The 28000-nt window shown below is 44.6% G+C and overlaps 1 protein-coding gene across 2 annotated transcripts; it reads left to right on the plus strand.

Moving 5' to 3' along the window:
- slc41a1 (solute carrier family 41 member 1) lies at window positions 1–28000 on the plus strand. 2 transcript variants are annotated; one of them, XM_088640362.1, is made up of 11 exons: window positions 1–570; window positions 2071–3321; window positions 14143–14250; window positions 16635–16706; window positions 17268–17412; window positions 17841–17987; window positions 19949–20096; window positions 20640–20719; window positions 21744–21878; window positions 22802–22950; window positions 23713–28000. In XM_088640362.1, the coding sequence occupies exons 2-11, from the start codon at window positions 2866–2868 to the stop codon at window positions 23896–23898; spliced, it is 1626 nt and encodes a 541-aa protein (XP_088496488.1). In that variant the 5' UTR covers window positions 1–570; window positions 2071–2865; the 3' UTR covers window positions 23899–28000. The 2 variants fall into 2 exon arrangements, with proteins under 2 accessions (XP_088496488.1, XP_088496489.1); XM_088640363.1 differs by lacking the exon at window positions 1–570 and adding an exon at window positions 680–1637.

The raw sequence follows: 28000 nt of genomic DNA on the forward strand, positions 1-28000 counted from the left end.
CACAATAGTCGGACGCACTTCCATTGTCTGGGATTGAAAAATTGACTGTACTTTCCATTCTGACCCGACGGAATCAGACGCACTTTAGGACCAAGCCTCTCTTAGCGAGCGTTAAACTGAAACCAGTTCTGGCGAGATGGTTAGTTAATTCTGAACTGCGGTCTCGCCGCATGGCCACGCATTCCGACACAGTGGGTACAGTACACGCGCGAACCAATCCGAGCTCTGCAAGTAGTTGAAAAGCCGCCGGAGCTCTTTTTGTGTGGAGGAGTATAATCCTAGTTTGTGACTCGTCATCTCTCCCCGCCTCTTGACTTCCTGCTTTGCAGTATTCATATTCCTCAGCTGGAGTTTTGCTATGCTAATTGTAACAATGTAACGGGACCGGAGCGACGGTTTTAGTTCAGGGGGGGTTATTCATTAATCCAGGGCAGGAAGAATACACTACATAAGGAATGACGATCGCCACAGCTGCTTCGGCCTCCGGGAGAAGAGCGCGCAATCTGGGAATTGGGATGGTAACATCGGGAGCTGATACATTTGAAGAAAAAAATCTTGGACTACTGAAAGGTACAGCTACAACCATTTACAGCACTTGTGTCGCTGCCGGCGAGAGCGTGGTCGTGTACGGCTGAAGTACTAAGTTTGAGCTGCATTGCGCAATATAGGCTATTTTTGATGATGTCCTTATCCTCCTATAGGTGTTTTCTACAAACCGAACGATTGATCGTCCGATAGTTAAACGCTAAGACGACCCCAGGAACACGAGCTTCTGTACATTTAAAGAACCAGGGGGCGTCTTTGACGCATGATGATTATTTGAAAAATAAAGTAACACCTTTCATGCGGGATGGCTAGTTTTCCGTTCACTGGCGAACACTGCTTAGGCGACATTGAGTCTAAGTGACGGATTCGGGTTTGATGCTTCAAAGTTCAATTGCTGCGGATGTACTGTAGGAGGAAGTCAGGGGCATGTTGCGACTGTTGCTTTCGAAGTGCTTTATCAGCAGTGGCTTATCTTTAGATAACGAAGTGGATTTGGAGTAATCATGAGAGTTTTGTAAACCCACGTCGGAGGCGGCTTGGAAGGTTCCTTGCATTAGTTGGTACAAACTTGAGCCTTGACCGTGTAAGGCGCACCGGAACATCTCAAGCCTCCTATTTCTTACACAGGAGTGGGTTGAAAATGTTTTCAGAGGTGACAGAGGAAATGGAAGAGTAGTATTGCTATCGGAATTAATTTTGCTTTGCTTAATCCTGCCCACCCACCGTTTTAAGTAGAATGCCGCTTTGGTAGTACAAACAGCTCCTGTTAATTTAACAATTTTACTTCTGGCATTTTTTAACTTTTGAAAAGTATGTCTATTAATATGCGTTTAACATAACGAGTGCCTTTGGAGCTGCATCTTGCTCACTTGTATGCTGAGAGCACACCGAATGTGCGTGTCATTGCTCAGTTCCAATGCTCGGTATGGTGCTGACTGGTGCGCCTGTACAACACGGCGTGTCCAGCTCATAGCGCTCCGTCTGCTGAAACCCAGGCTTAAGAAAAACAACCCGCCGTCGAGCTTGTAAAGCATATCACTTGGGAAATTGCAGTCTCTAGCACCGCGGGGAATCGTGAAGACAAGAACAAGGTGGGAAAAATCGCTATTACCCAGGCAATACGGAATCTTGATCGATTCAGCGGTTACGACTTAAACATTCATACAGATTGATAGGCGGATTCATAGCCTTCATTATTTTGTCTGTCGCACATAGCAAAATTGCAGTACTGGAAGAGATTTAACACAGTATCATGTATTATCCGAGAGTCAGTCAAGATTAAATGACATGTAAATGCAGTCGGTTCTGTACAAGTATCAGCCGTTGCTAAGAATATTTTCGTCTTTTCTCGTCCCGTGGGTCCTTATTTTATCATGTAATTATGTCGCGATCTACACAGCAGTTCTTAAAGGAATACATCGAAAAACAAATACAGTAAATGATTTGCAGTTATAAAGATCTGAACGCAATGGTGTCAGTTTTAATTTGCAGTAACGTACATACGCGTCCCTTCTGTATTTCTAGGTAACCGGGTGGATAAAATCTGAATTTATCCAGGCAAAGACCTGCTATCCACGTTTCATAGACCTTTAAATATAAAAAAAAAATCCTGCCACGTGTTGAAAGGTGAGACGATTCTATGCCCTGAGACGGCCTTGCAAGCTGGTTTTGAAAGTGGAAACACAGCTCTGAGCGCCGAGGAACTGGCGCTGACGTTGGTGTGACATCTGAACGAAAACCGAAGAAAAAGGCCATTCAACCAGGAATTCAGCGATTACAGCCATCGTAAAGTTCCTATTTGTGGGAGGATCAGCCAGTGTACAAATGTACATTTCTTCCAAGAGCCCCTACGAGCTCGTTTCAAAATTAGGTTTCGTCATTATAATGGAAAGTCTGTGAAAAATTGTAAACTTCTGCACTGAAGGTTAAAAAGTTCAACAGGCTTTAGTTTTTCATTTGAGTGAAATAAAACTAAATTTGCAGAATAGTCATTTTTAACTTCCCCGTTTCTGGAAGAAAAAAAGAGGTGCGTTGTTTGATGGAGATTGTTACCTGTGTGGTCCGCAAGCCAAAGTTACACTTGAAAGAGAAGAGAAGAACACCTGTCTTCGTTTTAAGCGCCTAAAAATACATATTTTAGTACTTTTCGAAATATTTAAGGATAAATCATTTTGTAATATATAGTATGAACATATTTAAGTTCTTTAATGGGATAAATTAATTTAAAGCGTCACAAATTTGGAGGAAAAGCAAGCTGGGAAGAGACTCGTTGCTTCGCCTGTTCATCTAAATAATTAATATATTTCCTGAAGTAACCGTATGGAACTTTGGTCGGAGGCTCAAGAAAAACAATCAAAAATGTCCACCGTCGCCGGAGAATCCAAAAAAGAAGCGTCTCTTCCCGTTTTCCACCACGCGAATGGGACAGTGCATCCGGTCATACGGCCCGACAGCCAAGAGGAGCTTCGGCTAGAAGCTGGGGTCTGCGAGCTGACGGAGGTCCCGGCCTTTTCGGACCGAGCCGAGCCTGACCGCGACAGGGCCGAAGTAGTGGTGATCGACTGCCGGGCCAACGCAAAGGGGCAGAGGGAGGAGGACGCGCTCTTGGAGAACGCCAGCCAGAGCAACGAGAGCGACATCAGCGCCGACCAAAGCCCCATGCCCGCGGCGCCGCTGAAGGAGACGTCCTTCTCCATCGGGCTGCAGGTCCTGTTCCCCTTCCTGCTGGCGGGGTTCGGAACAGTAGCCGCCGGCATGGTCCTGGACATCGTGCAGGTGAGTGAGCTTTGCGCCGCGGGAGCTGCGGTCACGCAGCCATTCGGAACCCAATGACGCCCTGCGGCTTAAGGAGACACGAGTTTATCGTACATTAATAGCGTGCATAAAGACAGAATAATGAACTTGTATGTGTGTTGCAGTTAAACAGGACTGTGTCTTCTAGTAGTTATACGCTTGTAAACTATCAGCAGTACAGTAGTTATTGCCTGGAAGGAATAAGGGGGAACTCTGAACATGTATACACTTGACTTTCTTTATGTGGTCACCCTAAATATCGCAAAGCTCTGCAAGAATTGGCATTGAGTTTTGATGTGTTGTTGGGATGCCAAAACTCCACAGCCGCATGACTACAGGCTACGTCTTTAGCTGACTGCTGTCACACCACAGACTGGGGTAAATCCAGATAAGAGATGAACACAGGGCTTTTACTAGCAGATTGCTCTATCATGGTTAGGAGAAGAGCTTGGAATGATATCAAACTGCTCATTGGTGATCCGCCCTTCCCCTAGGGCTGTGTGCAATTTTGAATAATGCAATAATTGTTATTCTATTTAGAGTCAAGTTACCATAATGGACCAATTTCATTTACTGGCTCATGTCCTAAAGCTTGAAAGGTACCCATCTCTGATAAATTACAACTCATTGATGCCAAATGGGTGGAATGCCTTCTTCTTGCTTAACAAAGGGAGATAAGGTGATGGTATCAGTGTACAGAATGGGTATCATATCTAAGAAAACAGTTTAAAGCTCTCGATCACTCAGTTGTAATCTACAGTAATTGGAATACATGCTTTAAGGTCTGGTACCCAAATCCTCAACGATCCACAATTCTGTGAATAGAGCTTTTCAATTTTACAAAATTCACTGAATAATTTCCCAACCTTAAAGTAACCAATGTCATCCAGTTATGCTGAACTAAATAGCTGCTTCTCTTCAAAAAGTCTCAGAAATGTTGCAGGATATAGACATATTCCTGGCAAATATCAACAATTCTCTATACTGTACATTATCTTACAGCATGAATTTTCCTCATTCCCCATGTTGTGAATGTAATGTACTCAAAGCTCAATTTGGAGTAAAGAGGAGTGAAGCAAATTTTGCGTTGGAGTGGGAAGTATTTCAAGTCACCTTGTCAGTGTGCAGTTTGTACACATACAGTAGATATGTAGTAGTGTAGGAATGTCTGTATTTAGAAAGCCGTGTCCTTTGGATCTGGAAAGTAATTTGTTTTTGGCATTCCTCACTTCCGTGCATTTTGCCATGTTGTTCCCAAGCAGATATCACAGGGAATCTGTTTTTCCCATCCTTTTCCCCCAGCCCAGAAACTCTCAAAGCATAATGATTTACAGATCTAGAGCATCATCTTACAAACTGCCAAAAATAGGAGATTTGGTCTGCTTTCCCACGGAACTTGCTGTCCTGGGGCGTTAATTACCCATGAACCAGGCCCCCTGTCTCATGATCCCTCATGAAGCACCTGGAGTTGTTAGTGTTGGTTCTGTTTTGTGAACGGTGGTTTCTCAAATGGGTGCTGGAATCTGTGCCTCAGACGCTCGTTTTGATGCGACAGGGTTCCATGTATACACGTGTCCTGTAGCAAGTGTTGAGCCCTGCTGGCCAGCATCCACTTTTAGAAGCTGATGGGTAGTGAGAGGGGATGACCTTTTCTTCCTGTTAATGTCCTTGGGGCCAATGCTAGTGGAGCTGCTGGCTCTGATGTCATTGGAAGGGGGTGTGGTCCTGGTCCAAGACCCAAGGACCAAGAAGGAGAAGGAAAAAAAAAGCCCCTGTTCCTCTTAAACAAGACCCTTATCTCTGTCTGTGACCCCTCTGCTGTTGCCCCCAGTGCTGCCTGCTCGACTGTTATAGAGCACTTCTTAGTTTAAAGTCAACTAAGGTGCTCTTTCATTAGCTCTGGAAAACCTAGCGTGCTTTGGGAGGGGAAAAAAAGTCTGTGTGGAATTTCTGTAATTGGTTTGAAAGAGAAAAAATAACACCTGAAGGTTAACAGGCAGCTTTTATTAGTTTTACAAGATGCAATTTGATAACAATGAAAACCAAACCTAATAGTTGCAGGTTGTGTCCTTTTTCAAAATGTCTTTCTACTTTGTGCAGGGTGCATGCGTAAGTGTGTGTGCCCAGCTGGTTTAAAAATAACAGCCCCTGCATCGGTGGCAGGTCATTTATTTCTAAGGTCAGTCTTTCCTACAGTCGGATCGAGTTTGGAGTGTCTGGTTTCAAGGAAACACTGACGTTTTAGGGGGCTGACTGGCACACACTGGTGCCCTAAATCTCCTGTTGTTTCAATTTTATTTGTCATAATGTGACCTCGAATTACTAAAAGCATGCTTTGACACAAGTTGCCTAAGGTTTGGAGTCTCACTGAAGAGGCAACTGTCATTTCTTAGACCTTCTATGTCTTTAGCTCCTGAAACCTCTGCTTCTCTTTGTCCTTCAGCTGTTTCCTTCACTTGTTCCTGTGGAGTTGTCTGAGCGGAAAATAGTTTTCTGTAAAATAAGGTTTTAATAAATTAGAGATCATTTATTAATGACTAATTATGTTACTAGAAAGATCCATAACTTTTTAATATTTTTGATATTCAATTTTTCCTTCCTTGTAGAAGAAGTCTGTGTATATATATATGTTTAACAAGCAACAATAAATACTTCATACGTCACTAAGGGCCTCTGGTAGGCTAATATTTTGGTTCCTTTATTGAAGGGTGAATAAGTTACAGTAGGCTGATTTTAATTACATACTGCTCCTTTTCTGGTTCCCTTTCCAACAGTTTTGTGCTTTGTGTTTAGTTCTGGAAACCATGAACTCTGAAACCTAGCATAGTGAACCAAAGTGCATTTTTAACACCCTTGCCAAGTGTTGCTGAATGGGGCAGAGATTAATTGTCAGACTGCTTTTCCTGCATGTAACGTATTATGGAGTGCATGCCATCTGCAGAGTACTGCAGTTTTCAGGGTAGACGCCCCAACACCAGAAGAACAGGTGACAAGAAGGCAATGAGTTTGCCGTTTTGGTTCCTTTGCTAGAGAAGATGAAGAACCCATGCTGTCCATTGAAATACCTGTTTCTCTTTCTTAGCATGCAGTGGGAGGAATGCTGCTAACTCCATTATCCAGGGAGCAGTCAAATAGGAGCTTAGTTCACCTGTGTCCTTGTAGGCAGGATTATAATACTGATGATGAAACTCTGCCAGCTTAGGAAGGGATGGATTTTCAGAAGCTCCTTAAGAACAATGTTGATGATAATGAACAAACAGGCACGCACAGAGGGGTGCCTTGGGTCTTTGTGGACAGCACAGGGAATGTTTAAGCAAGGCTGAGAGCTGGGTGTTGATTGTGTCATGTGGGGTACTGAACGGAGCCGTGCTCTGTGCTGCAAGATCTCGGCCATGGCCACTTTTCAAGGAAACACTGCCATTTCAGCCAGCTAATGGGAACAGACCAGTTTACTGATTCCTGTTGTTTTGATTTACATTTGTCATAATGTGATATTGAATAACTAAAAAACAAACTTTGACACAACTGTTATTTCTTAAACCATCTGTGCGTTCAGCCCCTGAAGCCTCTCCTTCCCTTTTTACCTTCGCCTGAGATTGTTCTTGCGGAATTGTTTGTGTGGAAAATAGTTTTGCGCAAAGTACAGTTTGTTACTTTCTACTTTGTTCATTACTTACTAATTAAGATGCTACAAAGAATGTTCCATAAAGGCTAAGATTTTCAAAACCTTTTTTTCCTTTATACATGTTCTGGGTTCTGGATACCTATTTAAAAAGCAACAATAAATACCTCCAATGTCACCAAGGGCACATTACAGATAAATATCTGTATTATCCTCGTGAAGATGTATGTGGGTGTATGCATGAAAAAATTTGTATAAGAGTTACACATGTATACACTTTGAAAAGGTAGTCCTCCAAGATGCTAAGCTATTACTGCTTCCTATTCACAGATTAAGTCCATTAAGAAAATTAATAGAAAAGGTCTGTGGACTAAATGTTTTTGTACTTTTGTAACAATTACCCACTCAAGGCAATGTTCACACTCCTTTTATTGTGCTCTGGATCGCTGCAGAGTGGCCATGCCCTGACTCTGCGGTGAGGCATGCTGGGAAACGAGCGTCTCAAGTACACAAGAGATTTCCCACTAATAAATGTATCATGTTTCCCTGGCTTTTGTGATTTAAACAAAAAAACAAAAACAAAAGACTGATCTTGGCTGTTCCAGGGGCAGGAAGAGAAAGTGCAAGTGCTTACACATTCAAGAGGAAAATAACCTGTAAACAGAGTGATTTTCTCCCCCGCGGAAGGAATTCTTGGTTCACCACATCCAGTACCCAGCACATCATTATGGCCACCGCTGCGATGAGGAGAGAGCCACAGACGCTGTGTCTGAACTCAAGTGACACAGCTCCTCTCCCCCATCTAGCACAGCGAGGGCCTGTTCTGCCTCCTACTGAGTCCCGGCTCACTCTCACATCGTCCGCCCTGAGCCGTCGGGCTGTACATCCGGTTAGGAATTTCCAGACAGGGTCATTTTTATTCCTGGAAAATGAGGAGGTCCAGAGTCTGGAGAGGCTAAAACAGCCAAAACCTAACCCAAGACACTATGACCTGCTGCTGAAGCCAAAGTGCCCATTTTACTTTTGTTTTTATTTTGTGAATCGGTTCATTGCCGTAACAGCTAGAGTGACTTGTCCAATCTGGACAAGACCAGAGTTATGGTTTTCCAGAAGAAAGCCAGACCTCAGGGAAACAGGTACAAATTCACACTGAACAACAACACATTGGAGCACACATCCAGCTACACATATCTCGGTCTCACCATCAGCTCTTCCGGGAGTTTTGACCTGGAAGTGAAGGCACTGAGGGAGAAGGCACTCAGGGCTTTCTACGCAATACGAAGGAGGCTCTTCAACATCAACCCACCAACAAGAATCTGGCTCCAAATATTTGAAAGTGTAATCCAACCCATTGCCCTATACGGCAGTGAAGTGTGGGGTCCCCTCACAGACCAGGATTACACCCAATGGGACAAACACCCCACAGAAACTCTGCACATGGAGATCTGTAGAATCATCCTCCGTGTGCAGAGAAAAACTCCTAACAACGGGTGCAGGGCCGAATTAGGCCAGTACCCACTATTGATAAACATACAGAAAAGAATATTAAAGTATTGGCTACACCTAAAAAACAGTGACCAAAATTCCTACCACCACAAAGCCCTGCTGAGCCAAGAGCTGAGCCCAAAACAGAGCCCCCTGAGCCAGCTGGTACTGAGGCTCACCGACCTGAGCCACACCAACACTAACCAGCCTCAGGACACCACTGCAAGAGCACCACAACCCAGACTCAACCACATCACAGCACAGATCAAACAGCAATATCTCACACACTGGGACACACACACACAAACACAACATAAACTGGAATGCTACAGAACCTTAAACAGACAATACACACTAGCTGAATATTTGACCAAAATAAAAAATAGCAAACAGAAACAGACCCTGACGAAGTACAGGCTCAGTGACCACAACCTGGCCATAGAAACTGGGCGACACAGGCAGACCTGGCTGCCCAGAGAGGACAGGGTGTGCTCCCACTGCCAGCAGGGAGAAATAGAGACAGAGGTGCACTTCCTACTGCACTGTGACAGATACTCTGGGATTAGAGAAACATTCTTCCCGAAATTCAGAAATCTAATCCCAGAGTTCCCACACCTGCCAAAACCACAACAGGTCCCAATCCTACTGGGAGAGGGAGGAGGGAACTCAGTTGATCTGGCAGCCCAGTATGTGATCTCCTGTCACAGCCTGAGGAACAGTGAGTCCGTCTCCCAATAATGCTCCAGCCGCCTACAGTATATGTCAATATTATATAATATGTCTTTGTTGTAAATGTCTGTAACATGTCTGTAGATTTTATTTTACTTCTATTTTTTGTTTTGTTCTATGTTAATTTTATTATTTTTATTTGCTTTGGCAACACTGATTGTACCCATCGGTCATGCTAATAAAGCACCTTGAATTGAATTGAATTGAATTGACTGTGACTGTCCCATCACAGTGGCTTCCAGATCAATACTGTGATAGCACTTTAAAACAATGGGCTATTCAATCAGCCTTCATTATGGATAAGGGGCTCTTAACAATCACCAAGAAATAAACATCATTTGTTACTATAACATCCTCAGAAATCAGTGGAAGGCATTCTGGGCATACAGTGCCCTCCATACATGTTGGAACAGTGAAGTCAAAATGGCTATTTTCGCTATATCCTCAAGTAATTCCGATTTAGAATATCACTCGAAAATACAGAATGTCACCTTTTATTAGTGGGTATTCCTGTGTTTATATGTTGTACCATTGTAGATAATCTCATGTGAAGGAGGACACAGTCAATATACTGGGGCATTATAATAATAATAATAATAATAAACTTTATTTTATATAGCGCCTTTAAAGGTGGCTTCTCAAAGCGCTTTACAGGATGACAATAACAATAAATAAGAAGACTACAACAATAAATAAGAAAATTTCACAAGACAGGACACAATTATAATTACAACAATACAACAATAACAATAGAGGAGACCATGGAAGATGGTATTAAGAAGAGCAGAGGGGTGAAGAATGGAACCAGTTAAGTAAAGGCTTTTCTGAAAAGGAGGGTTTTGAGTCTGGATTTGAAGGAGTTTAGAGAAGGTGACTCTCTAATATCCTTGGGCAAGGAGTTCCAGAGCTTGGGGGCATAGCAGGAGAAGCCCCTGTCGCCCATACAATGTAGACGGGCTTGGGGGACAGTAAGGAGGGCAGAATTTGAAGAGCGGAGGTTGCGAGGTGGGGAGTAGGGCGATAAAAGTTCAGACAGGTATTGAGGTGCCAAGCCATGTAAAGCCTTGTAGGTGAGCATGAGGATTTTAAAGTCTACGCGGAATTTGACCGGAAGCCAGTGCAAGGACTCCAGGATAGGAGTAATGTGAACACTTGCACTAGATCTGGTCAGGATTCTGGCTGCTGAATTTTGGACATACTGCAGCTTGTTCAGAGTAGATTTAGATACCCCAGGGAGCAGAGCATTGCAGTAGTCAATTCGAGAGAATACAAATATGTTGATCAGCTTTTCAGCCACAGTTAATGATAGCATAGGGCGTAGTCTTGCGATATTTCTAAGGTGAAAAAAAGATGTTTTGACAGTATGCTGTACATGTGGGTCGAATGTTAAGCCAGAATCGAATATAACCCCAAGGTTTTTCAATTTTGATTGGAGCTCAAGTACAGAGCCATCTACAGACAGGGTTACAGCATTAGTTTGAAATTTCTGGACCAGGGTGAAGAGCACCACCAACTGGTCTACAACAACGCTTACACATAACCTAATTTTCCGTAGAAATATACTATCGTCTGTAAAAAAAAAAGATAAAATGGATAACTTTTAGCAAGGGGTGTCCAGCCTTGTACCCAGGGAATCCCAACTCAGTGCTGTATAGTTCACCCCAAATCGCCCATTTTTTAGGATTCAAAATATTTGATTACAGTATACTGTAATTTATTTGTGGAGTTACATGAACAGTGGTCTTTGAGAACTAACCAATTTTCTTTTTTTTTTACTTAATTTAATTTAAGAAATCTATGACTGAGTCGGTTAGTTTTTGGGTTGTGTTCAGGCTTATGTTCCTCGTGTTCTGCCTGGAAAAGGGGCTTAAAATGCTTTTGGGAATTTTGCATTTAATGTAATTAATAGTAAAGGACACACCTTTTTACTGGCCGTCTTGTAATTCCTGCCCTGGCCCGTGACCATATATGCTGTAGTTAGCAAACAGCCTGCTCAAGCTGGCTGTGTTACACAACTTGGAAACCTGATATGTAGCTGGGGAGCTGTGGAAAGCCAGTGTGTGGAATTCTGGGATTGGTGACTGGTGATCACCCTCATGGTACACTGCTGTACCATCCAGTGTCGTAGATCACAGGCACTGGAGCTAGGGCCAGACATCTCTGCACTAAGCATGCTGGACCTGTCTGTAAATTGTCACGTCCCTGAGCATTCAGAGGGATTGTGATTGTAGCCGTGTCATCTTCATGTAAAGAAATATGTTTTGTAATCTTCCATTGCAGTTATTACTCATTAGTTTATTGAGTTGAGTTAATAAAAAAACAGTAAAATCCACGTTGTATGCAATGTCGTATCCTTGTACCACTTTCAAGTATTTTTTGTAATTGAGGCATGGCTTCGTACAAGCATGCTGTAAGTTTATACTCCTGTGCTGTTGCCAGTTGTGCTCATTTCATACTGTACATTTCTTGGTGTTTTGCCTGCTCCCTGTCTGTGTCGCAGATAAATTCATCTGGCACTGTGGCCATCCAACAGTGCGCCTAATTCCTCTTGTTCTACAAGAATAAGTTTTGTTTTTTGTGGTCTCCCAAGAATATATATTCCTGGCCTGTTTGTCTAGGTTTCAATCTGGTAATGCTGTTGCTTTCTGAAAAAAGAACTTCTCGGAATTTGCTGTTTTCAAAACAAACGCATCTGAAGTTTTTTCAGAGAGCAGATTATTTTTGTCCAACCAACACTTTTGTCTAATAAATCATATCCAGTATACCAAGGGCAAATAGTATGAGCAAGGGTCTGAGGATTTCAAGATGGATTCCAGTGACAGGAGATGTAAAAATTACATGGTATCCCTGATGCAGTTTCCTCGACTGTTGCCATTTTAAAGCTCTGTGTTTTTTTAAAGTGCTGTGAGTTTGGGACTGTTATTTCCTTGGTTTCTATGCAAGAGTTCTCTGTTGCTGACAGCACAAGATCTCTGCTCAGTGGCCTGTGTCGGGCCAGTGGGCACAGACACACGGGGGGCTTCGGGCAGGGATGCGGTCAGTCCTAGCGCTGTGAGCGGGAGTCCTTGGGCAGGGACCGTGCTGCGCGAGCAGGCAGGCGGGCAAGAGTTCAGCCATTTGCCCTTGAGGGCCGGCCTCGTGCCTGTCTCGGAGAAGCCTCATGATCATACCTTCACAGGCAGTCACACGCTGCTCCTGGAGACCCCCTGAAACGTGGCACACAAGCTTGGCACCTCTCAGGCCCCCCGCTGGCATTGCTCCTCATGGTAATTCATGTGCTTTCCAGCGCCACCGCATTAAGTGGGGCTTTGTTCTCAGTGTACGGCCTTCAATCTGTCATGCACAATCGAAGCGCTAATATTGGAAAGGCTGCTGTTTGTGTTTATACTGTACATCTTCTTTTTATGGTTTCACATTTCAGCAGTGAAAGGTGATGGTTGTTTAAAACAGTACTTCCAAGCAGAAACCGGTACTGACATAGCAGGCTTCAGTGTTTATCACAATGTGACATACCTGTATCTGCACATCTGCTGGTTTGTTTTAAAGCAAATAAGATTAGTCACTTTAGGGCCGATGTGTATACAGTTGTACTGCATGACTCTCAGCCGGAAAGACCTGATGCTGTTGTGAGTTCTAGAGCTCTGAAACAAGTTTGTGTACTTGCACAAAGAGCAACGCAATCAGAATGCCTCTCTTAAGTCACTCTAGTGTAACAAGTGTGATAGCAGTCCAGCCTCAGTCTGCCAGGGGTCTCTAACCCTGGTCCTGGGGAGCCTTAATCCAATCACAGGTTTCTAATGACTTGGAGCAGCAACTGAGACTACATAAGCAAGTAATTAGTTTAAAGTAATTTAACTAATGTAGGTTTCAATTAAGCCTTAAATCAGTGCTCTTCAGCTCTCAAGAACCTGAGTTTTCTCAATTGGACAGTTAACTTTCTTCATTCATCAGTAGTTTACAGGTCTTGCACATCTTTCAAAAACTGGTTACCCATAAAACTAATTGGATTGAGGGTCTGCAAGGTTGGTGACCCCTGGTCTAACAGAACACTGAGACAATACATTGATCTTGAGATGTATTGTACCATCTGGTCACTGTCAAAAGTGAAAGATATGCATCATTAGTCTATGCAAAGGTTTTCAAGGCATAAGAGACTTGTCTCAACAGAGATCTACCCCTGTCAAGACATTAGTCATCATCCCCTTCTTGGTCTACTGCAATGTCTTTACCACCTTCTGGCCTGAACGTGTCAGATTTTAGAAGCTGATTAAGCATGGGCCTTGTCTGTACTGAGGGGGGAGTCTTTAATGGTAAACCAGGTAGATCCTGTATGTGGTGTTGGTGGACCAGTAGGTGGCGCTCCTACTTCTGAACCACAATGTCTAAACCAAGGTCCTGATAACTTTGTTATTAGTGTTCCCATGGCATTGTTTGTAAGAGTAGGGTTGCCATAACAGAGTTCTTCTACATTCCACTCTTGGCTTGTACAGAGTAGCCCACCTAAAGCTCCCTTTTAGATCATTTAGCACAGGAAGTTCTTAGTTCCCACCTGATCTGCTGTGTAGTGGGGCTGCTGTGCATCACCCAAGCTCTTCCGCAGTGGCTCAACTATATTTCAAGCTCTTTGGAATGAAAATCGGTATTGAAACGTCACGAGGTTGTTCATTATTACTAATATAACAGAGGATATCAAATCCTTGACACCCTTACCCCTCCCACTGCAGGTGCTCACTGTACAGCTGCATTAATTATCAAGCATTTCCAGGTGATTATTTGAGAGGTTTGGTTATTCCGGGACCTTGCAATGGAGTGAATTGAAAGTTCTGCTGTGTGGCAGCTTCGTACCCAGATGACGGGGGTCTGTTCCTCGTACCAGCGCCCCCTGCCAGGAGGCTGTGCCCGGTCCGGAGATGGAGACGGCGGGCCCCGTTCAGTCACCACATTGTTCTTTGTTTCTGTGTTTGCAGCACTGGACGGTGTTCAAGGAGGTGACGGAGGTGTTTATTCTAGTTCCTGCCCTCCTGGGGCTCAAGGGGAATCTGGAAATGACTCTGGCTTCCCGGCTCTCCACCGCAGTGAGTAAAACGCCAGACGCCGGCCGCCCCCTACGTCTCCTCCTGCCCCGCGTCTGCTTGCTCCTTGAGTAATGTCCCCAGGCACGGGAAGTTCAACTCGTTTGGCCCCGTGACTCATGCGGGTCCGAGGTTCCGGATTTGGATTCGGACGCGAGTGGTCTGACTTTCTACACGGTACAGGCCTGGCGTGCACTCCGTGCCACACTTTGTGATTATCCCTCCTGCTAATTATCTGAAGATTAACCACAATTAAAGTTGCAAGCTGTGATGAAAAAAAATCTAATCCGATGCCAACTAAGAAAAGATTAAGCAGAATGAATGCACATGACTGCATTATTTGAAGTTTTCTTTTAAGAAAACGTGTTATTCGTTCAAGGTCAGATTTGCCGCAGTAGTGAAAGAATTTTTTTTTCTTTTACACTGAAGTGGTGGCCAGTGGTAGCTTTTTTTCCCCAGCGGGTGTCATTTTGTGCGGTTGATATTGTAGAAAGAAGTATTGCTTGAGCAAGGTTAAGGTGAAGGAGAAGGCGACAAATTAGAAAATTCTCCTTCTCGAGTAGACAAATACGAACCTACTTTACTATGTGAAAGGTTACGCCCTCAATTTAGATCATATTGCGGTGTCTCAGTAAGGCAGGTTTTCTATGCATTCGTCAGTCCTAAAAAGTTTAATTTCATAAATACATGTGGTTCTGGTTTGATTTGATTCCGGAAAGAGGTGAAGGATTCAGACAGTGACATTTATAGTTCTGGTTATGTTTAAATCTTTGTAGATGTAACATTCATAGCTTTAGTCTTTTCTCTAAGTTAGACTCCAGTGGATCCTTGTTACTGTCGCACACGATTTCTGCAGCCTTTTAAATACTAGGCTAAGGCTGTGTGACTCATAAACTGTTAATGCGCTCTTGAGAACTGAAGTGAATTTTCCTTGAAATGTTTTTTCAAGGAATAAAGAAGCCTTTTTTTTTTGCCTCCCACTTTTTCAGTTTCATCTGAGTTTCTCTCAGTGTGCAGCAGGGCTGGCTCAGACCTTTTATCTGCATCAGCACTTACCCTCTTATCTCCCTCCAGACGAGCGTGCAGTGGGTAGATTTGGAGAACTTCCCCCCTGTGTGTTGCCAATACATGCTGTCAGGTTACTGTGACCAGATCAGGGGCACCTGGTTCTAAACCCTCAGCCAACACAAAGCTGGCACTCTGCAATGCCTCCAACTGTTCATAGTTGGGCGTAATTTAACCCCTGCAGTTCCGAAGCATGATCTGTATTTATTTTTCCTAATACTCCTTGTTCTATGACCTTTTATTTTGAGCAGCTGAGCTGAGGGTCAGGAGTTTTGCAGCACCGTTGCTGAAAATGTTTTTTTTTTTCATTAAGTTGGATGTTGTAACAGCCAATCAGCGCACTGCGTTAGCAGCAGTAACACACGTTCAGAGCAGCTTCCTGAAGTGCCAGAGGCTTTTAAAGGTGTTTAAACCTAATTATTAGCAGTGGTCTGGCAGAACACCTGTCAATGTCCCAGGCTTTGGGTTAAACATTGATTCAGCTTAAGAGCAAAGCAGCACGGCGAGGCCCTCTCAGTAACAAGCCGCTGCTGAGTGAGGAAATGGGGAGACGGATGACACAGCAACACTGAGAGACAGAATGACAAAGAAAGGGAGAGAGGGAGAGCTGCCCTTCGCTGACTTTAACACACAGAGCAGCAACGTCTCTTCACGTCCAGTGAAGCTCGCTGGCCTTTCAGTTATTGAGTTTAGAAATCCTCAAAAAACATTCATGTTTTTCTGCCTTTTGATCTTCCTTTGCAGTGTGACAATTAGCGTAGACTTATTAGTAAGCAGATACCCTGCTCTCAGCCCCTGACCCTTAATTATATGTATGAGGACCAGGTCTTTTCAATGAAAGCTGTGTGGATCCAGTGATGCAGGAGTCCTCTTCAAACTGCCTGCAGGGTCTGTGCTTGGAGGTTGTAATTAACAGACAGTGAGCTGAGGTTAGCTGAGGACTTAAATATATGTTGACGATGATAGCCGTAGGGGTTTTATTTGAAGATCAAAACCTTTTTGTTTAAGATAGCAATCAAATAGAAAATTTCTGGCTCAAGGGCTCAGATCATCTTTCCACAACAAAACAAGCCGACACAATCAAGTTTGTCTTTGTGATGTGAGAACCCTTGACAGCACTTGACTGCTGTAAGGGTGAAGAAAGATTAAGGCAAAATGTGTTGCTTTTCTTAATCCTTGAACCTTTTTTTTCTTATTCATTATGTTTTTTCAGATTGACCCGACAGGATGTCATCAACAAACCTATTCATTACATAGTATATGGCAAACATTCCCAGAATTCCATTGGGAGTAAAGTAATTTCTTGATTCCTTGTTCTTCAGGCCAACATTGGGCAGATGGACACTGCCAAGGAAATGTGGAAAATGATCATAGGAAACTTGGCTCTTATTCAGGTGAGAACAACCGTTGTAAATCATGCACCTGATACTCTGCGGACAGCGTGTCACCTGGACATTTTCCCTTAAGATTCGCTGCTAGCAATTTAACTTCCTGAAGACGCTCAGGAAGGTATATACAGCTTTTAGATTCCTGAACCAAGAGAGCCCTAGTCTAGCAATGCTTTAAGGTTACCCTAAATTGCATTTTCATAAAGACTAGTATACTTGTACGTTTTTGAGCAGTCTGACAAGAAATGTGTTTAAGGTAACCCTGCTCCTTGTGGGCTGAAGGGTTATCTGTTGTCAGAACTGTGCTTATTCATCAATGACATCCCTTCCAGGCTTATTGAGTACACTCATTCATCACAGGAGTTTTCCTGCTCACATTTTCGTTAATGCACAAAGAACATACTAGACTACAACACTTGATGTAGTAATATTGATTTTACTGCTGTATTGTATTCCTTTTCCTAAGCCACTCTGTCATACTGGGTTTTTGAACTGATTGAAGGCATATAACAGATAACAGCAGTAATTAACACTGAAGAGGAACGTTCTCTCCCGTCTCCGGTGTAGGTTCAGGCCACGGTAGTGGGATTCCTGGCCTCCATTGCTGCCGTCATCTTTGGCTGGATCCCAGAGGGGCATTTCAAGATTGGCCATGCAATACTGCTGTGTGCCAGCAGTGTGGCCACAGCCTTCATCGCCTCCCTCCTGCTGGGTAAGGGTTCAAATAGGTACAAGATCACACGATACACACGTTCTGCTTCTAACAGCTCCACAAAATACTTTATTGACTTAACCCAGAAATGTGTATCAACTTTTTTGCTCTAGAAGAGGTCCTTCTCCAGGGCCTTGTGTAGCTGACAAACATAGATGTGTGGGCAGGTATCACATTATTTTGGAGTCTTTAATTCCCTGCACTTTATAGGATTTTTACATGCCATGAGTCTAAGTTGATTTGATTCTGCCAGCTGCTTTCTGAATCAAATCTTTTAATGGGCTCAAAGAAAAGGGTACAACAGCAAGAATCCCATTGCACAGCAGTTTGGTCCATTTCAGGTTTTACAGATTGTATGCTCTTGTGCAAATAGTACTGATAAAGCAATGCATTTTTTTAATGAGAAATTCTGAATTCTTTCTGGGCAGGTCTGATCATGATTGGAGTGATCATTGGCTCTAGGAAGATAGGCATAAACCCGGACAACGTTGCAACACCCATCGCGGCTAGCCTGGGTGACCTTATTACGCTGGCGCTCCTGGCTAGCATCAGCACGGGCCTGTACCAACAGCTAGGTAAGACCTCGGCTGCCCTTTGTACACCTGAACATGGTCTGTGGAATTGTGCAATCAACATGTCCTGTGACACGTGCCATGTTTCTACTTGGTGCAGAGCGTCTGCAATGACTATCTTTACCAGTGTGGCTTATGTCTAACAGCTGGCATCTGAAAGCAAAAACCTTGCTTCAAATCTGGTTTACACCCAGTTGGACCAAAGTTTTGAAAACACTAATGAGAGGTCATACATGTCACACACTCATTTATGTTTCATTTCAATCTGCTCTTCATATTGACAGGAAACCAGCCATAGGCCTATATGCAGAAATGAATATCTGGATTTTCTGGTTTGCTGGTGGACATTATTCCTGTCCGTCACGGCTCAATAAAAACAATAAGATAAGAAGGGGACTGCTGACGGGCACAGGACGAGCGCCCTGCTGCTTCCCAACTTTTTTGAGCAGCATAGCCTGATGTTGCTCTAGTAATCGAGAGATTATGCTGAGAAGACCTCTGTGGGGCATTGCCTGTGATCAGAGAGCAGAGGAGTGAGATTCGGTGCCTTAGCTCACAGGCAGCTCAGAGGGTTTGCTAAGCAGTGCCTGGGCTCTGCAGTGAATTATTTGTTGCCATGGATCTGCAGCTTTTGGATTGCATTAGAGCGGATCCCTGGGAGAGCTGGGGGAGATGTGCTTGCCTTTGCTTTGAATGGACTCTGGGAATAAAGAGGGAGTGGGTGAAGGTACTGTAGCTTTGTGTAATAAACTCATGCAGCTAGTTTCTGTTGCAAAGGCTTCTTATCGGCTCTGCAAGTACACCGTGGCAGTGATGGCATCACGTGTGCTGAGCTGCTATCGATTCGCTAGCCGGAATGCTTTCCTAGGGGCTGTGTGCTGCAGGTGCTGCAGATGCTGGAATAGTGCCAGCCTTTTTTTAATGATGCAATCTTTTCATTCAAACTATCATCGCTGCTTTGTTTCCCAAGACAAACCTAAAGCGGCTTTAGAAAGTCATCACAGTGAACGGGAATGGTGTAGAAACTCTTTATCCGATTTTTGTGGGCATTCTGAATGTTGTTTTGCTGGGGAAGGGGGAGGGGGAGTTAGGCATTTTTTCACAATGAGGACAATTGTTCAAACAGAATTTCTGGACTCTCTTAAACAGTCCTTCATCCACAACAAAGAGGGCTTTTGTGTCAAGCAGAAGGAGCAGGACTTTGAGCATCCTGCATAATTTGTCAGGTGTGCTCAGTTGATGAAAGTTTAAGGTTTAAGAATTGCACTGCAGAGTTGCTTGTTCATCTACATGGTCACACCTGCCCATCTCATACAGGAGCCCGAAGCATCCTGGTGTTTGGTCAAAGAGTCTCACAGGTCTAGTTACTAGTTGAATTCTCAGAAGAACCACACCGGGGCCCTCCAGGCGGCAGTGCACCATGCATTAAATAACACACAGGGCGTGTAGAGGTGCTCCTTGTCTTGCATCATCCTGCCCCATGTTGCAAACACACCCCCAAGCTCCCCCTGTGATACTAATGTAGTTGCAGACGCCGTGGGGCTCACAGTACCAGAAGCTGGTGGGAGGCTGTAAGGGTCCTAGCAGTCTATTCTGCTGGCATCTCCACCACCTAAAGAAGAAAAACGTCAACATGTTTATTAATTTCAGAAGACAACAGTGTAGCCTGGGTGGGGGGAGGGGGAGGTGTACCCCACCATCCTCTCAATATGGCCTGTCTGACCATACGCTTTGGTCACTGAGGTCTTTACAGATGTCTATAGCCGTTAACAGTCTAGCTGTACCTGACAACAGTTGACCATTGGGCACAGAGGAGAGGTAAACAAAAACTCCCAGTGAAGAAACCTCTGGAGGTCCCAGGCCCAGTGGATATAACCCCCTCCCCCCTCCAGGCAATACAATGGCCGTATGTTGCCTCTGTCTCCCCGTGGGTTGGGCTCACAGGCTGTGCTATGTGGTTGCAGAGCTGAATGACTACGCCAATCCCCTGGTGTGTGCCTTCTTTGTGGCGCTGACCCCCCTGTGGATCGTCATCGCGCGCCGCATCCCCTCCACCCGCGAGGTGCTGTACTCGGGCTGGGAGCCCGTCATTATCGCCATGGCGATAAGCAGGTAACCAGGCAGCCTCACCCCCCAGCCGTGCAGGTGACCCATGTACAAAGCACATTGTACAATACCCCATGTAGAAAGCAAGGAAATGGGCACAAAGTCTTGAAAAAAAATTCAAGCACCATCTTAAAACATCTCCACATAGTCATGGTACTTTAAGGCAGAGCCACTGTATAGAAGAACAGTAAAGTAAAACATGCTCACAATGTTTAATAAGTAAAATATCTAAAAACAAATGCAGTTTGCATTATGGATAAAGCACCTGGTAATGAGTAGCTAATAGGTCACAGAATCTCATCCAGCCTGTTCTAAAAGGATCCCAGGTGATCAGTTTCAATAGCTTGGGGGCTAATTCAGGACCACTATTCTTAACCTTCGATGTAAGGAGTCATCTTGTGTTCTTTCAAATAATTTGCACTTCATCTAGGTATTAAAATAGCTGCTTCCTATGTTCTTAACCAGCATTTCTGACTTCTGAAGCTGAAACGCCAGGTATTTGTGCTGTGCCAGGCCTCTGACTGCCGCCTGTTTGTTCCCCCTCTCCAGTGTCGGGGGGCTGATCCTGGATAAGACCGTGTCCGATCCCAACTTCGCCGGGATGGCGGTGTTCACTCCGGTCATCAACGGTGAGCATGTTCTCCTGCTGTCTTTTCTGGCTGAATTGCTTTAGTCCTCCAGATGAATTTCCCTCTCCCTGGGAACAGCCGAGCAGGTGAAGATTTAAGGAGCACGTTCTGAAGAATGTCCTGTAGCCGGAGTCCCTTGCACTCCATGCCCTGAGTTGGAGACTGCTCTGTATTTACCAGCTCACACATTAATTCCCCAAAAATACGTGTGAGTTGCTTGGTAGCTGTCTCATACCTTCATCAGAGTTTTTGAGGCTGTTGTCCTGAGAGCCCTCTGCTCTGGATCAGTTAGATGTTCCAGAACCATTGCACGTTGAAGCTAAGTTTGCTTTATTTCTACAACAACATCATAATAATAATTCCTTACACTTATATAGCGCTTTTCTGGACACTCGACTCAAAGCGCTTTACAGGTAATGGGGACTCCCCTCCACTACCACCAATGTGCAGCATCCACCTGGATGATGCAACGGCAGCCATAATGCGCCAGACCGCTCACCACACATCAGCTATCAGTGGGGAGGAGAGCAGAGTAATGAAGCCAATTAGGAGATTATTAGGGATTATTAGGAGGCCATGGTTGGTAAGGACCAATGGGAAATTTGGTCCACACCCCTACACTTTTCGGGACTTTTCGCCCTGGGATTTTTAATGACCACAGAGCCATTAAAACAGGACCTCGGTTTTACATCTTATCCGAAGGACGGCGCCCGTTTACAGTATAGTGTCCCCATCACTATACTGGGGCATTAGGACCCACAGAGACCGCAGGGTGAGCGCCCCCTGCTGGCCCCACTAACACCTCTTCCAGCAGAAACCTTAGTTTTTCCCAGGAGGTCTCCATCCAGGTACTGACCAGGCTCACACCTGCTTAGCTTCAGTGGGTTGTCGGTTGTGAGTTGCAGAGTGATATGGCTGCGGGCTTTAAACATGAGAAGCCCCAGTTATCCCCCGCCCTTCTTCTGCTCTGACGGCGGATGTGTGGGCGGGCTGCGATGCTCACAGGCTTGCTCTCGGCGGGCAGGTGTTGGCGGGAACCTGGTGGCGGTGCAGGCCAGCCGGATCTCCACCTACCTGCACATGAGTGGCATGCCAGGCCTGGAGCCCAGCGTCCCGCAGCGCAGGTGCCCCACGCCCTGCAGCACCTTCTTCGGATCCAGTGAGTCCCCCTCGCCTCCGCAGCTTCCACACGCCCTGGCCTGTTGGCCGACTGTCCTCCTGCTCTCTGTGCTCTGATTGTTTTGCAGGGACGTAATTGACGACAGTTGGCTCATCTCCTTCGGCTTCTTTAAATCGTGGGTGGGCAGGCCTGGTCCCGGAGGGCTGGTGTGTCTGCGGGATTTCTAGGTCTCTTCAAAGCAGCAGCACCTGGAGAGCTGAGAGACCCTGCTGAATTGGTCCCATTGAGCCTGTAATGAGCTGATTGAGGTTGTTGAGCTGGAAAGAAAACCTGCAGAGACGCTGGCCTTCCCAGCTCTGAGCAAAAGTATTAGATTGACTTGGGATCTCCGCGTTTCAGAAGCTTTATGCTTTTTTTTTTTAACTTTCAGTCAAAGACATTGCACACTGAGCCACAGCTGCTTTATAAAAATGAAGACATTTACAAAAGGCGGCATTTCAGTATTCCTCATTAGTTTTTACAGGTGCACTGTCTGGGGACGATACAAATATTACAATATGAGCAATTCATTAAAGGTGTGTGATATGTTTACAGTTGGTCCCCTACTCAGTGCTGAGGCACTGTGGCGCTTGCAATGTGTATCAAATAACCAGTTCTCCCTCCGCAGCACTGCAGGAGTGGCTGAGGGCCCAGACGGCAGTTTGGCCATTCCAGATTGGGTGGGCTTTAAGTCTGACTTTCCCACAGTGCTTCAATGCCCATGATTTAACTATCACCCCTCTGCCCGAGTGCTTGGTCTCTGGCTCTGCCTGATCGTTCTGTGCTGCGACTCGGTTGTATTATCCGGAATTGTTTTAGTACCTCTCTGTAATGAGGCAGGCAATGGTCAGCGATTCTGAGAATGTCCAGTGTGCGGCTGTGGTTGTGATGAGGGCCTTCTTGCTCTCTCCCTCGTCCTGCAGGCGTGAACTCGCGATCTGCGCGGGTGCTCTTCCTCCTGGTGGTGCCCGGGCATCTGGTCTTCCTCTACACCATCAACTCCATGCAGGCGGGACACACCACCCTCACCTCCATTTTTGTTGCCTTTTACATGACTGCTGCACTGCTACAGGTACACAGTGGGAGAAAAGGGCTCTTTATTTTTTTTTAAAGCTCCTGCTTTGTCTGCTTAACCAAGTTTTGAAAAATTTATTGGCACTAATTGAATCGTATTAGGACACAAATTTAAAAGGACTTGCTCAGGCTGTTTTAAAAGGGTCAATTTATGAACAAACTGTTGCCTATGTCTTCTCACATGCCATAAGGCAGTGCTTCAGATTTTTAACAAATGTTACACAGTACTAAATAACAGCTTGTTCAGTAGAACAATATTGACAGCTGGTGAATCGGCATCTCAGATGCTGACAAGCTGGGCCTTTACAATGTGCAAGTGCTTCTGACGCACTTTGAACAATGACTGTCACTATCGGCAGATTTGTTGATGCTCTTGATCAGTGGAGTCTGAGACATAGTCCAGCATACAGGAAGTGCACAGACTCTGGTCTGGTCAGTGCTGGTCAGATCCCAGCCCACACAGACCCCTATACACTGATTGTCTCCATCAGCATCCATCATGGCTAGCAGGACGCTGGCAGTGACCTCGGGTCTAGACACCGGCCTAGTGTTGAGAATCATGGCGGACAGTGATGTTCAGGACAGGGAGCTTGGCAGTGTCTTCTGTGTACGGCTGCACCCCTGGAGTTCCTCACATGAATAAACGAAGACCTGGAAAAGGCCTATAGTGCCTGAACTGAGAAAATAACTAGGGCTTAATGCTGCTGAATTGTGCGCAGGCGCTCAGTAACACAGCGGGGCTCTCCTGTTCTCTCTCCAGGTGCTGATCCTGCTGTACTTTGCTGACTGGATGGTGCACTGGATGTGGGGGAGGGGCATGGACCCTGATAACTTCTCCATCCCCTACCTGACGGCCCTGGGGGACCTGCTGGGAACTGGCTTCCTGGCTTTGAGCTTTCACATCCTGTGGCTCATCGGGGACCGCGACACCGACGTCGGCGATTGAACGGCCGGCCCCCTTGTGCCTGCCTGCCCCCATCCTCCCTCTCTCCTTCCGCTTCCAGGACTTATTTATTAGAATAATTTGTTATTCGTTTTAGCGGGAGAAATCACTTTCTCATTATTTTTCAATGGGGATTTTTTTTTTTCCAATGGCCCTGTCGGCCACGTTTGGCAATGCGGAGATCATTTTAGCGTGCAGTGCCGAATACAAAAGCGAGCGTATAAAAACGAGGATGTGTTGATTTATGAAGTGCCATATGTCATTGTTCTTGCTTTGTTCTTGAAAGGAGGTGCTGTTACAATATCCTTTTCGCCTTCTAGCTGAGCCCATCAACAGCCACAACAGAAGGCAAAGAAGCAAGCTGAGAACTTCGGACCAGAACGTACTGACCTGACTTCCCTGCTTGTCTGAAAGCTAGTGAAAAAGAGCTGTGGTGCCACTGGAATAGCTGTCTTGATTGTTTGAGAATACTGCCCTGGATCTTGTACAGTACTGTAGTCTTCAAAACTGGGAAAATATGTAGATCCTAGTGGCACTTCAGACGTAGTATGGCTGTGGATGACATTGCTCAGGTGACTTTAAGTGGATCAACTTTTTTTTAGTGTTTGACTTTCCACAAAATTCACTTTCCATCACCTTGTTACTCTCCAACAGGTTGTATGGTACAATTTACTCTTGGGAGCAAACTATACCATATAACCTGCTGGGAAAGTTGAGGTATCTTTGTGTTTAGATGCACACCCAACTTAAAACTAATTTACAACGTGACATGAATTTGCTTTGCGACAAAAAAGCATAAAAAAGGCGTAAGGGCACGGAGAGATTTAACAAAGTGCACAGTAGAGGAGGGTGGACAGTAGCTGTGGCTTACAACTGGTGCAGCTGGTACAGATGTCTGCACCCTGGTCAGGGAGAGCCGTGGACTACAAGTCGGACAATGCAGGGAGATGACCGTAGAGGGTACTCATAGCATCCACCACATACTGCACGACACTCCCAACACTGGGCCGTGCACTCTCTTACAGACTCCTGTGACATGAGCGCCCCCTTGTGTGAACTGGCACCGTCACATTCTCGCCGAACATTTCTCGGTACATTTTCGTTTCTCGTTTCCATGTTTTCATAATGCAGGTGCCAGAATGCGCACTACAATCTGCATCTACCTTCTGGGTATTTTGGCTGATGAACCCGTAGGCTCGTGGAATTGACCGGCGTCCGTGCGGCTCCCCCTGCCCAGGGTTGGAGATCCTTGTTCATTCTGTGCAGAACAAGAGGAAAGGAAACAGTCTTTGCTCGTGGCATTGCAGTTTGTTTTAGACGTCGCCTTGAGGTCTTTCACTGATGTTCAGGTTTCATCTGCCTGGTTTCGGTGAATTGGGAATATTCGTCATTCTTTACCTTTGAGCGAACTAGACAACAGTGTGGGCTCTAAATTATGATTCTCGATGGGTGTCCATTATCTCTAAAGCTTAAATGCTCTTGCCCTAAGTGATCCGGAAAGCAGGTCTCATGCCAGCGCAGTTAAATTACTGGCTCTGTAAGGGCATTGGCATTGATAATGGGGCTTGAGTGCTCACAGGACGATGGGTTTGTTGTTTGGCAGTGAAATGTAATGCCGGCATAATTTCTGCTACATCTATGACAGGTTTATGATCAGCTTTACGGAATGAATGACCGAACCACTATTCCCTTGTTGATATTTTTAGCCAGAGGAACATTTAGTTCAGTAAAACATGAATTTGTGAAATAGAGGACGTTCTGAACACGACAAAATTGAGCTAACCAAAACCTGTTTTTTTTAAAGTTTTTCATTTAATGTATATGCAAGATATTTTAAGATTCACTGAGTTACAAAAATAGAGGTGAAAAGAAAATTCTTTGTCTAGCAAAAAAATGTTTTTTACCAAAGCTGTCACTTTGAGATATATCAGGGTTACGTTTATTTTTGTCTCTTCTTCACACTGTCATTGCTAAAAAAAAACATCAAGAATGAGTAGCGCTTTTCGATGTTTTTTCTGCGTAAAGCTTTTTAGAAAATGCTGTGCAATCGTACGATGCGATATATTCAGACGTTTTAAGACATTTTATGTTGCAGCCACCTAGTGGAAATAGCGTGTAACTACAAATGTTTTCTAGGACTTCACTGTTCCAAAAAGGTAGCTTTTTGTTATCGTTCTAGAATTTTATAAAAATTAAATAGAAAACATATTTACACTGGGTCTTTATTAAGCGTTCCGGTATTTGCCCTAAGTATATTTTGTACCATTTTCTTCCATTGAATGCTGTAATTATGTTGCAGTTCTGCCCTGTTTGGTAGGTTGTAAGCTTAGTAGGTGGTCCAAGCAAAGAAACCGGGATAAGATAAAGATCTCCTTAACAGGACGTTCTCGGTTCGAAGCTGTGTGTTTGCCTGGATGAGTGCTTGAACCTGCTTCTGCTGCCCTTACACACCTCAGGTGTAAAACCTGCGGTGTTAATATGAGTGATTAGCTAATAATGGCACAGCCTTCGATGGATGCATCCAGTGTATAATCAGTCTCCTGCCATGATATGTGCCTTTGGGCAGACCATGTGGTTTTGTATCTTAGCTGTCCAGGATGGCTCTCTTTAAAATTCAGCATGTTCGGGGGAAACACATCACCTGTCAGACCCATGATTACAGTTTTAATGAATCTGAATGGTGTTGCTCATGAAATATTTTTTAAAAGGTGTGTGTATGGAAGGATTTTATGTAATGGATGAATGATTGATTTCAAGTGTGGGGAAAGGCATCTCAAGGCAAGATTGCCCACCCCCTAGAGGCTATTAATGAAACAAATCATTTGTAAGATGTACTGTAATACTGTCCTCTTAAGCATCCAAAAGATGTCCATTTCTCTAGGTTCAGGAACAGAGAAGGTGTTGCTGTATGAAAGGAAGGCCAGATCATTGCTATTCCATTAGATTCTGCTCTGAACTCTACAACTCAGAATTGGTGCCACCTTTGTGCCAGCTGTTGAGATCTTGAAAGTGCCCTTAGTGATTGTGAGCCTTCAGTATGGAGGAAAGTAGTGTCGAATGTTAGTCTTGTGGATTAAGATTATGATGCTATTTTCTATGCATATGTGCACAAATTATACATAAATATATTTATTCTGCAAATAAGTTATTTTAATTTTGTGTTCTGTACTCTGTTTTGAATTGTGCCAGTATAGCAAACATATTGTAACAGTATTGTGCCTAAGGAGAGCAAAATAACTGAACAATCACTTACTATACAATGAACTAAGATTATGTAAATCCTGTGCAAAATATGGAGTACCTTAAGAGCAAGAAACTGACTTTTCATGGTCATTCTGAAGTGAAATAGCTTTTTTTTATATTTTAAGAGTTTATTAGTTCAGAGGAGACATTACTTTATGCTGAACAAAACTGAGTATAACCTATTTGACTGTCATTATTAAACATGGATTTGTGAATTGCGTCTGTAACACTTCAAAAGAGAGAGAAACTCTGAAGATTAGAAGTCATCACTGCTATAAATGTCAGCATGGCACAGTGCACATTCTACACAGTGCACTTACTGTAAATGACTTGCGGGCTTGCGGACTCTGTGTTTCGGGACAGTGGTCTATCCTCCGCCCAGTTGCAGTTGGGTCCCAGCAGCTGGTCTCCGGATGAGGACAGACTGAGCTGGTGTGAAGTCCTGTGAGGGCAGGCAGGAGTCCTGCTTGAGTCCGTGACTGCAGCGGTGAGGAGGGGTGGGATCCCCATAGTGCTCTGCTGTTTTGCAGTGTCTGGCACTGCTAAAGCTGGATTGCATGCTGGGATGCTCTTCTTCATGGAGATGGAGACAATATGTGCTTATTTTGGACTACGGTTGCTTTCACCATTACAAGGCCATCATGGCTTATGGGGATGCAGAGATGATCTGAGCCCTCCATCTTGTTTTCGGCTTTGTTATTTTCTGGTCTTTGCCCCCTTTCCACACAATGTTAAGGCGGCTCTGCATGTTGGCATGATTGCCTGCACATCAGTGCTCTTATGTCCCAATATTAATCATGGACTGCTCATCTGCTGTACTTTATAAATGTAAATTCTAGGAATAAAGAAAAGTAATTTCTTA

This window comes from Lepisosteus platostomus, chromosome 7, assembly GCF_059453375.1.
Source record: "Lepisosteus platostomus isolate fLepPlt1 chromosome 7, fLepPlt1.hap1, whole genome shotgun sequence".
Taxonomy (NCBI): domain Eukaryota; kingdom Metazoa; phylum Chordata; class Actinopteri; order Semionotiformes; family Lepisosteidae; genus Lepisosteus; species Lepisosteus platostomus.

Coding starts and splice junctions, on each gene's coding strand:
- slc41a1 (XM_088640362.1), top strand. CDS start 2,866: ATGGAACTTTGGTCGGAGGCTCAAGAAAAACAATCAAAAATGTCCACC. Junction 16,707..17,267: donor GAAACTTGGCTCTTATTCAG/GTGAGAACAACC, acceptor TCTCCGGTGTAG/GTTCAGGCCACGGTAGTGGG. Junction 21,879..22,801: donor CAGCACCTTCTTCGGATCCA/GTGAGTCCCCCT, acceptor CTCGTCCTGCAG/GCGTGAACTCGCGATCTGCG.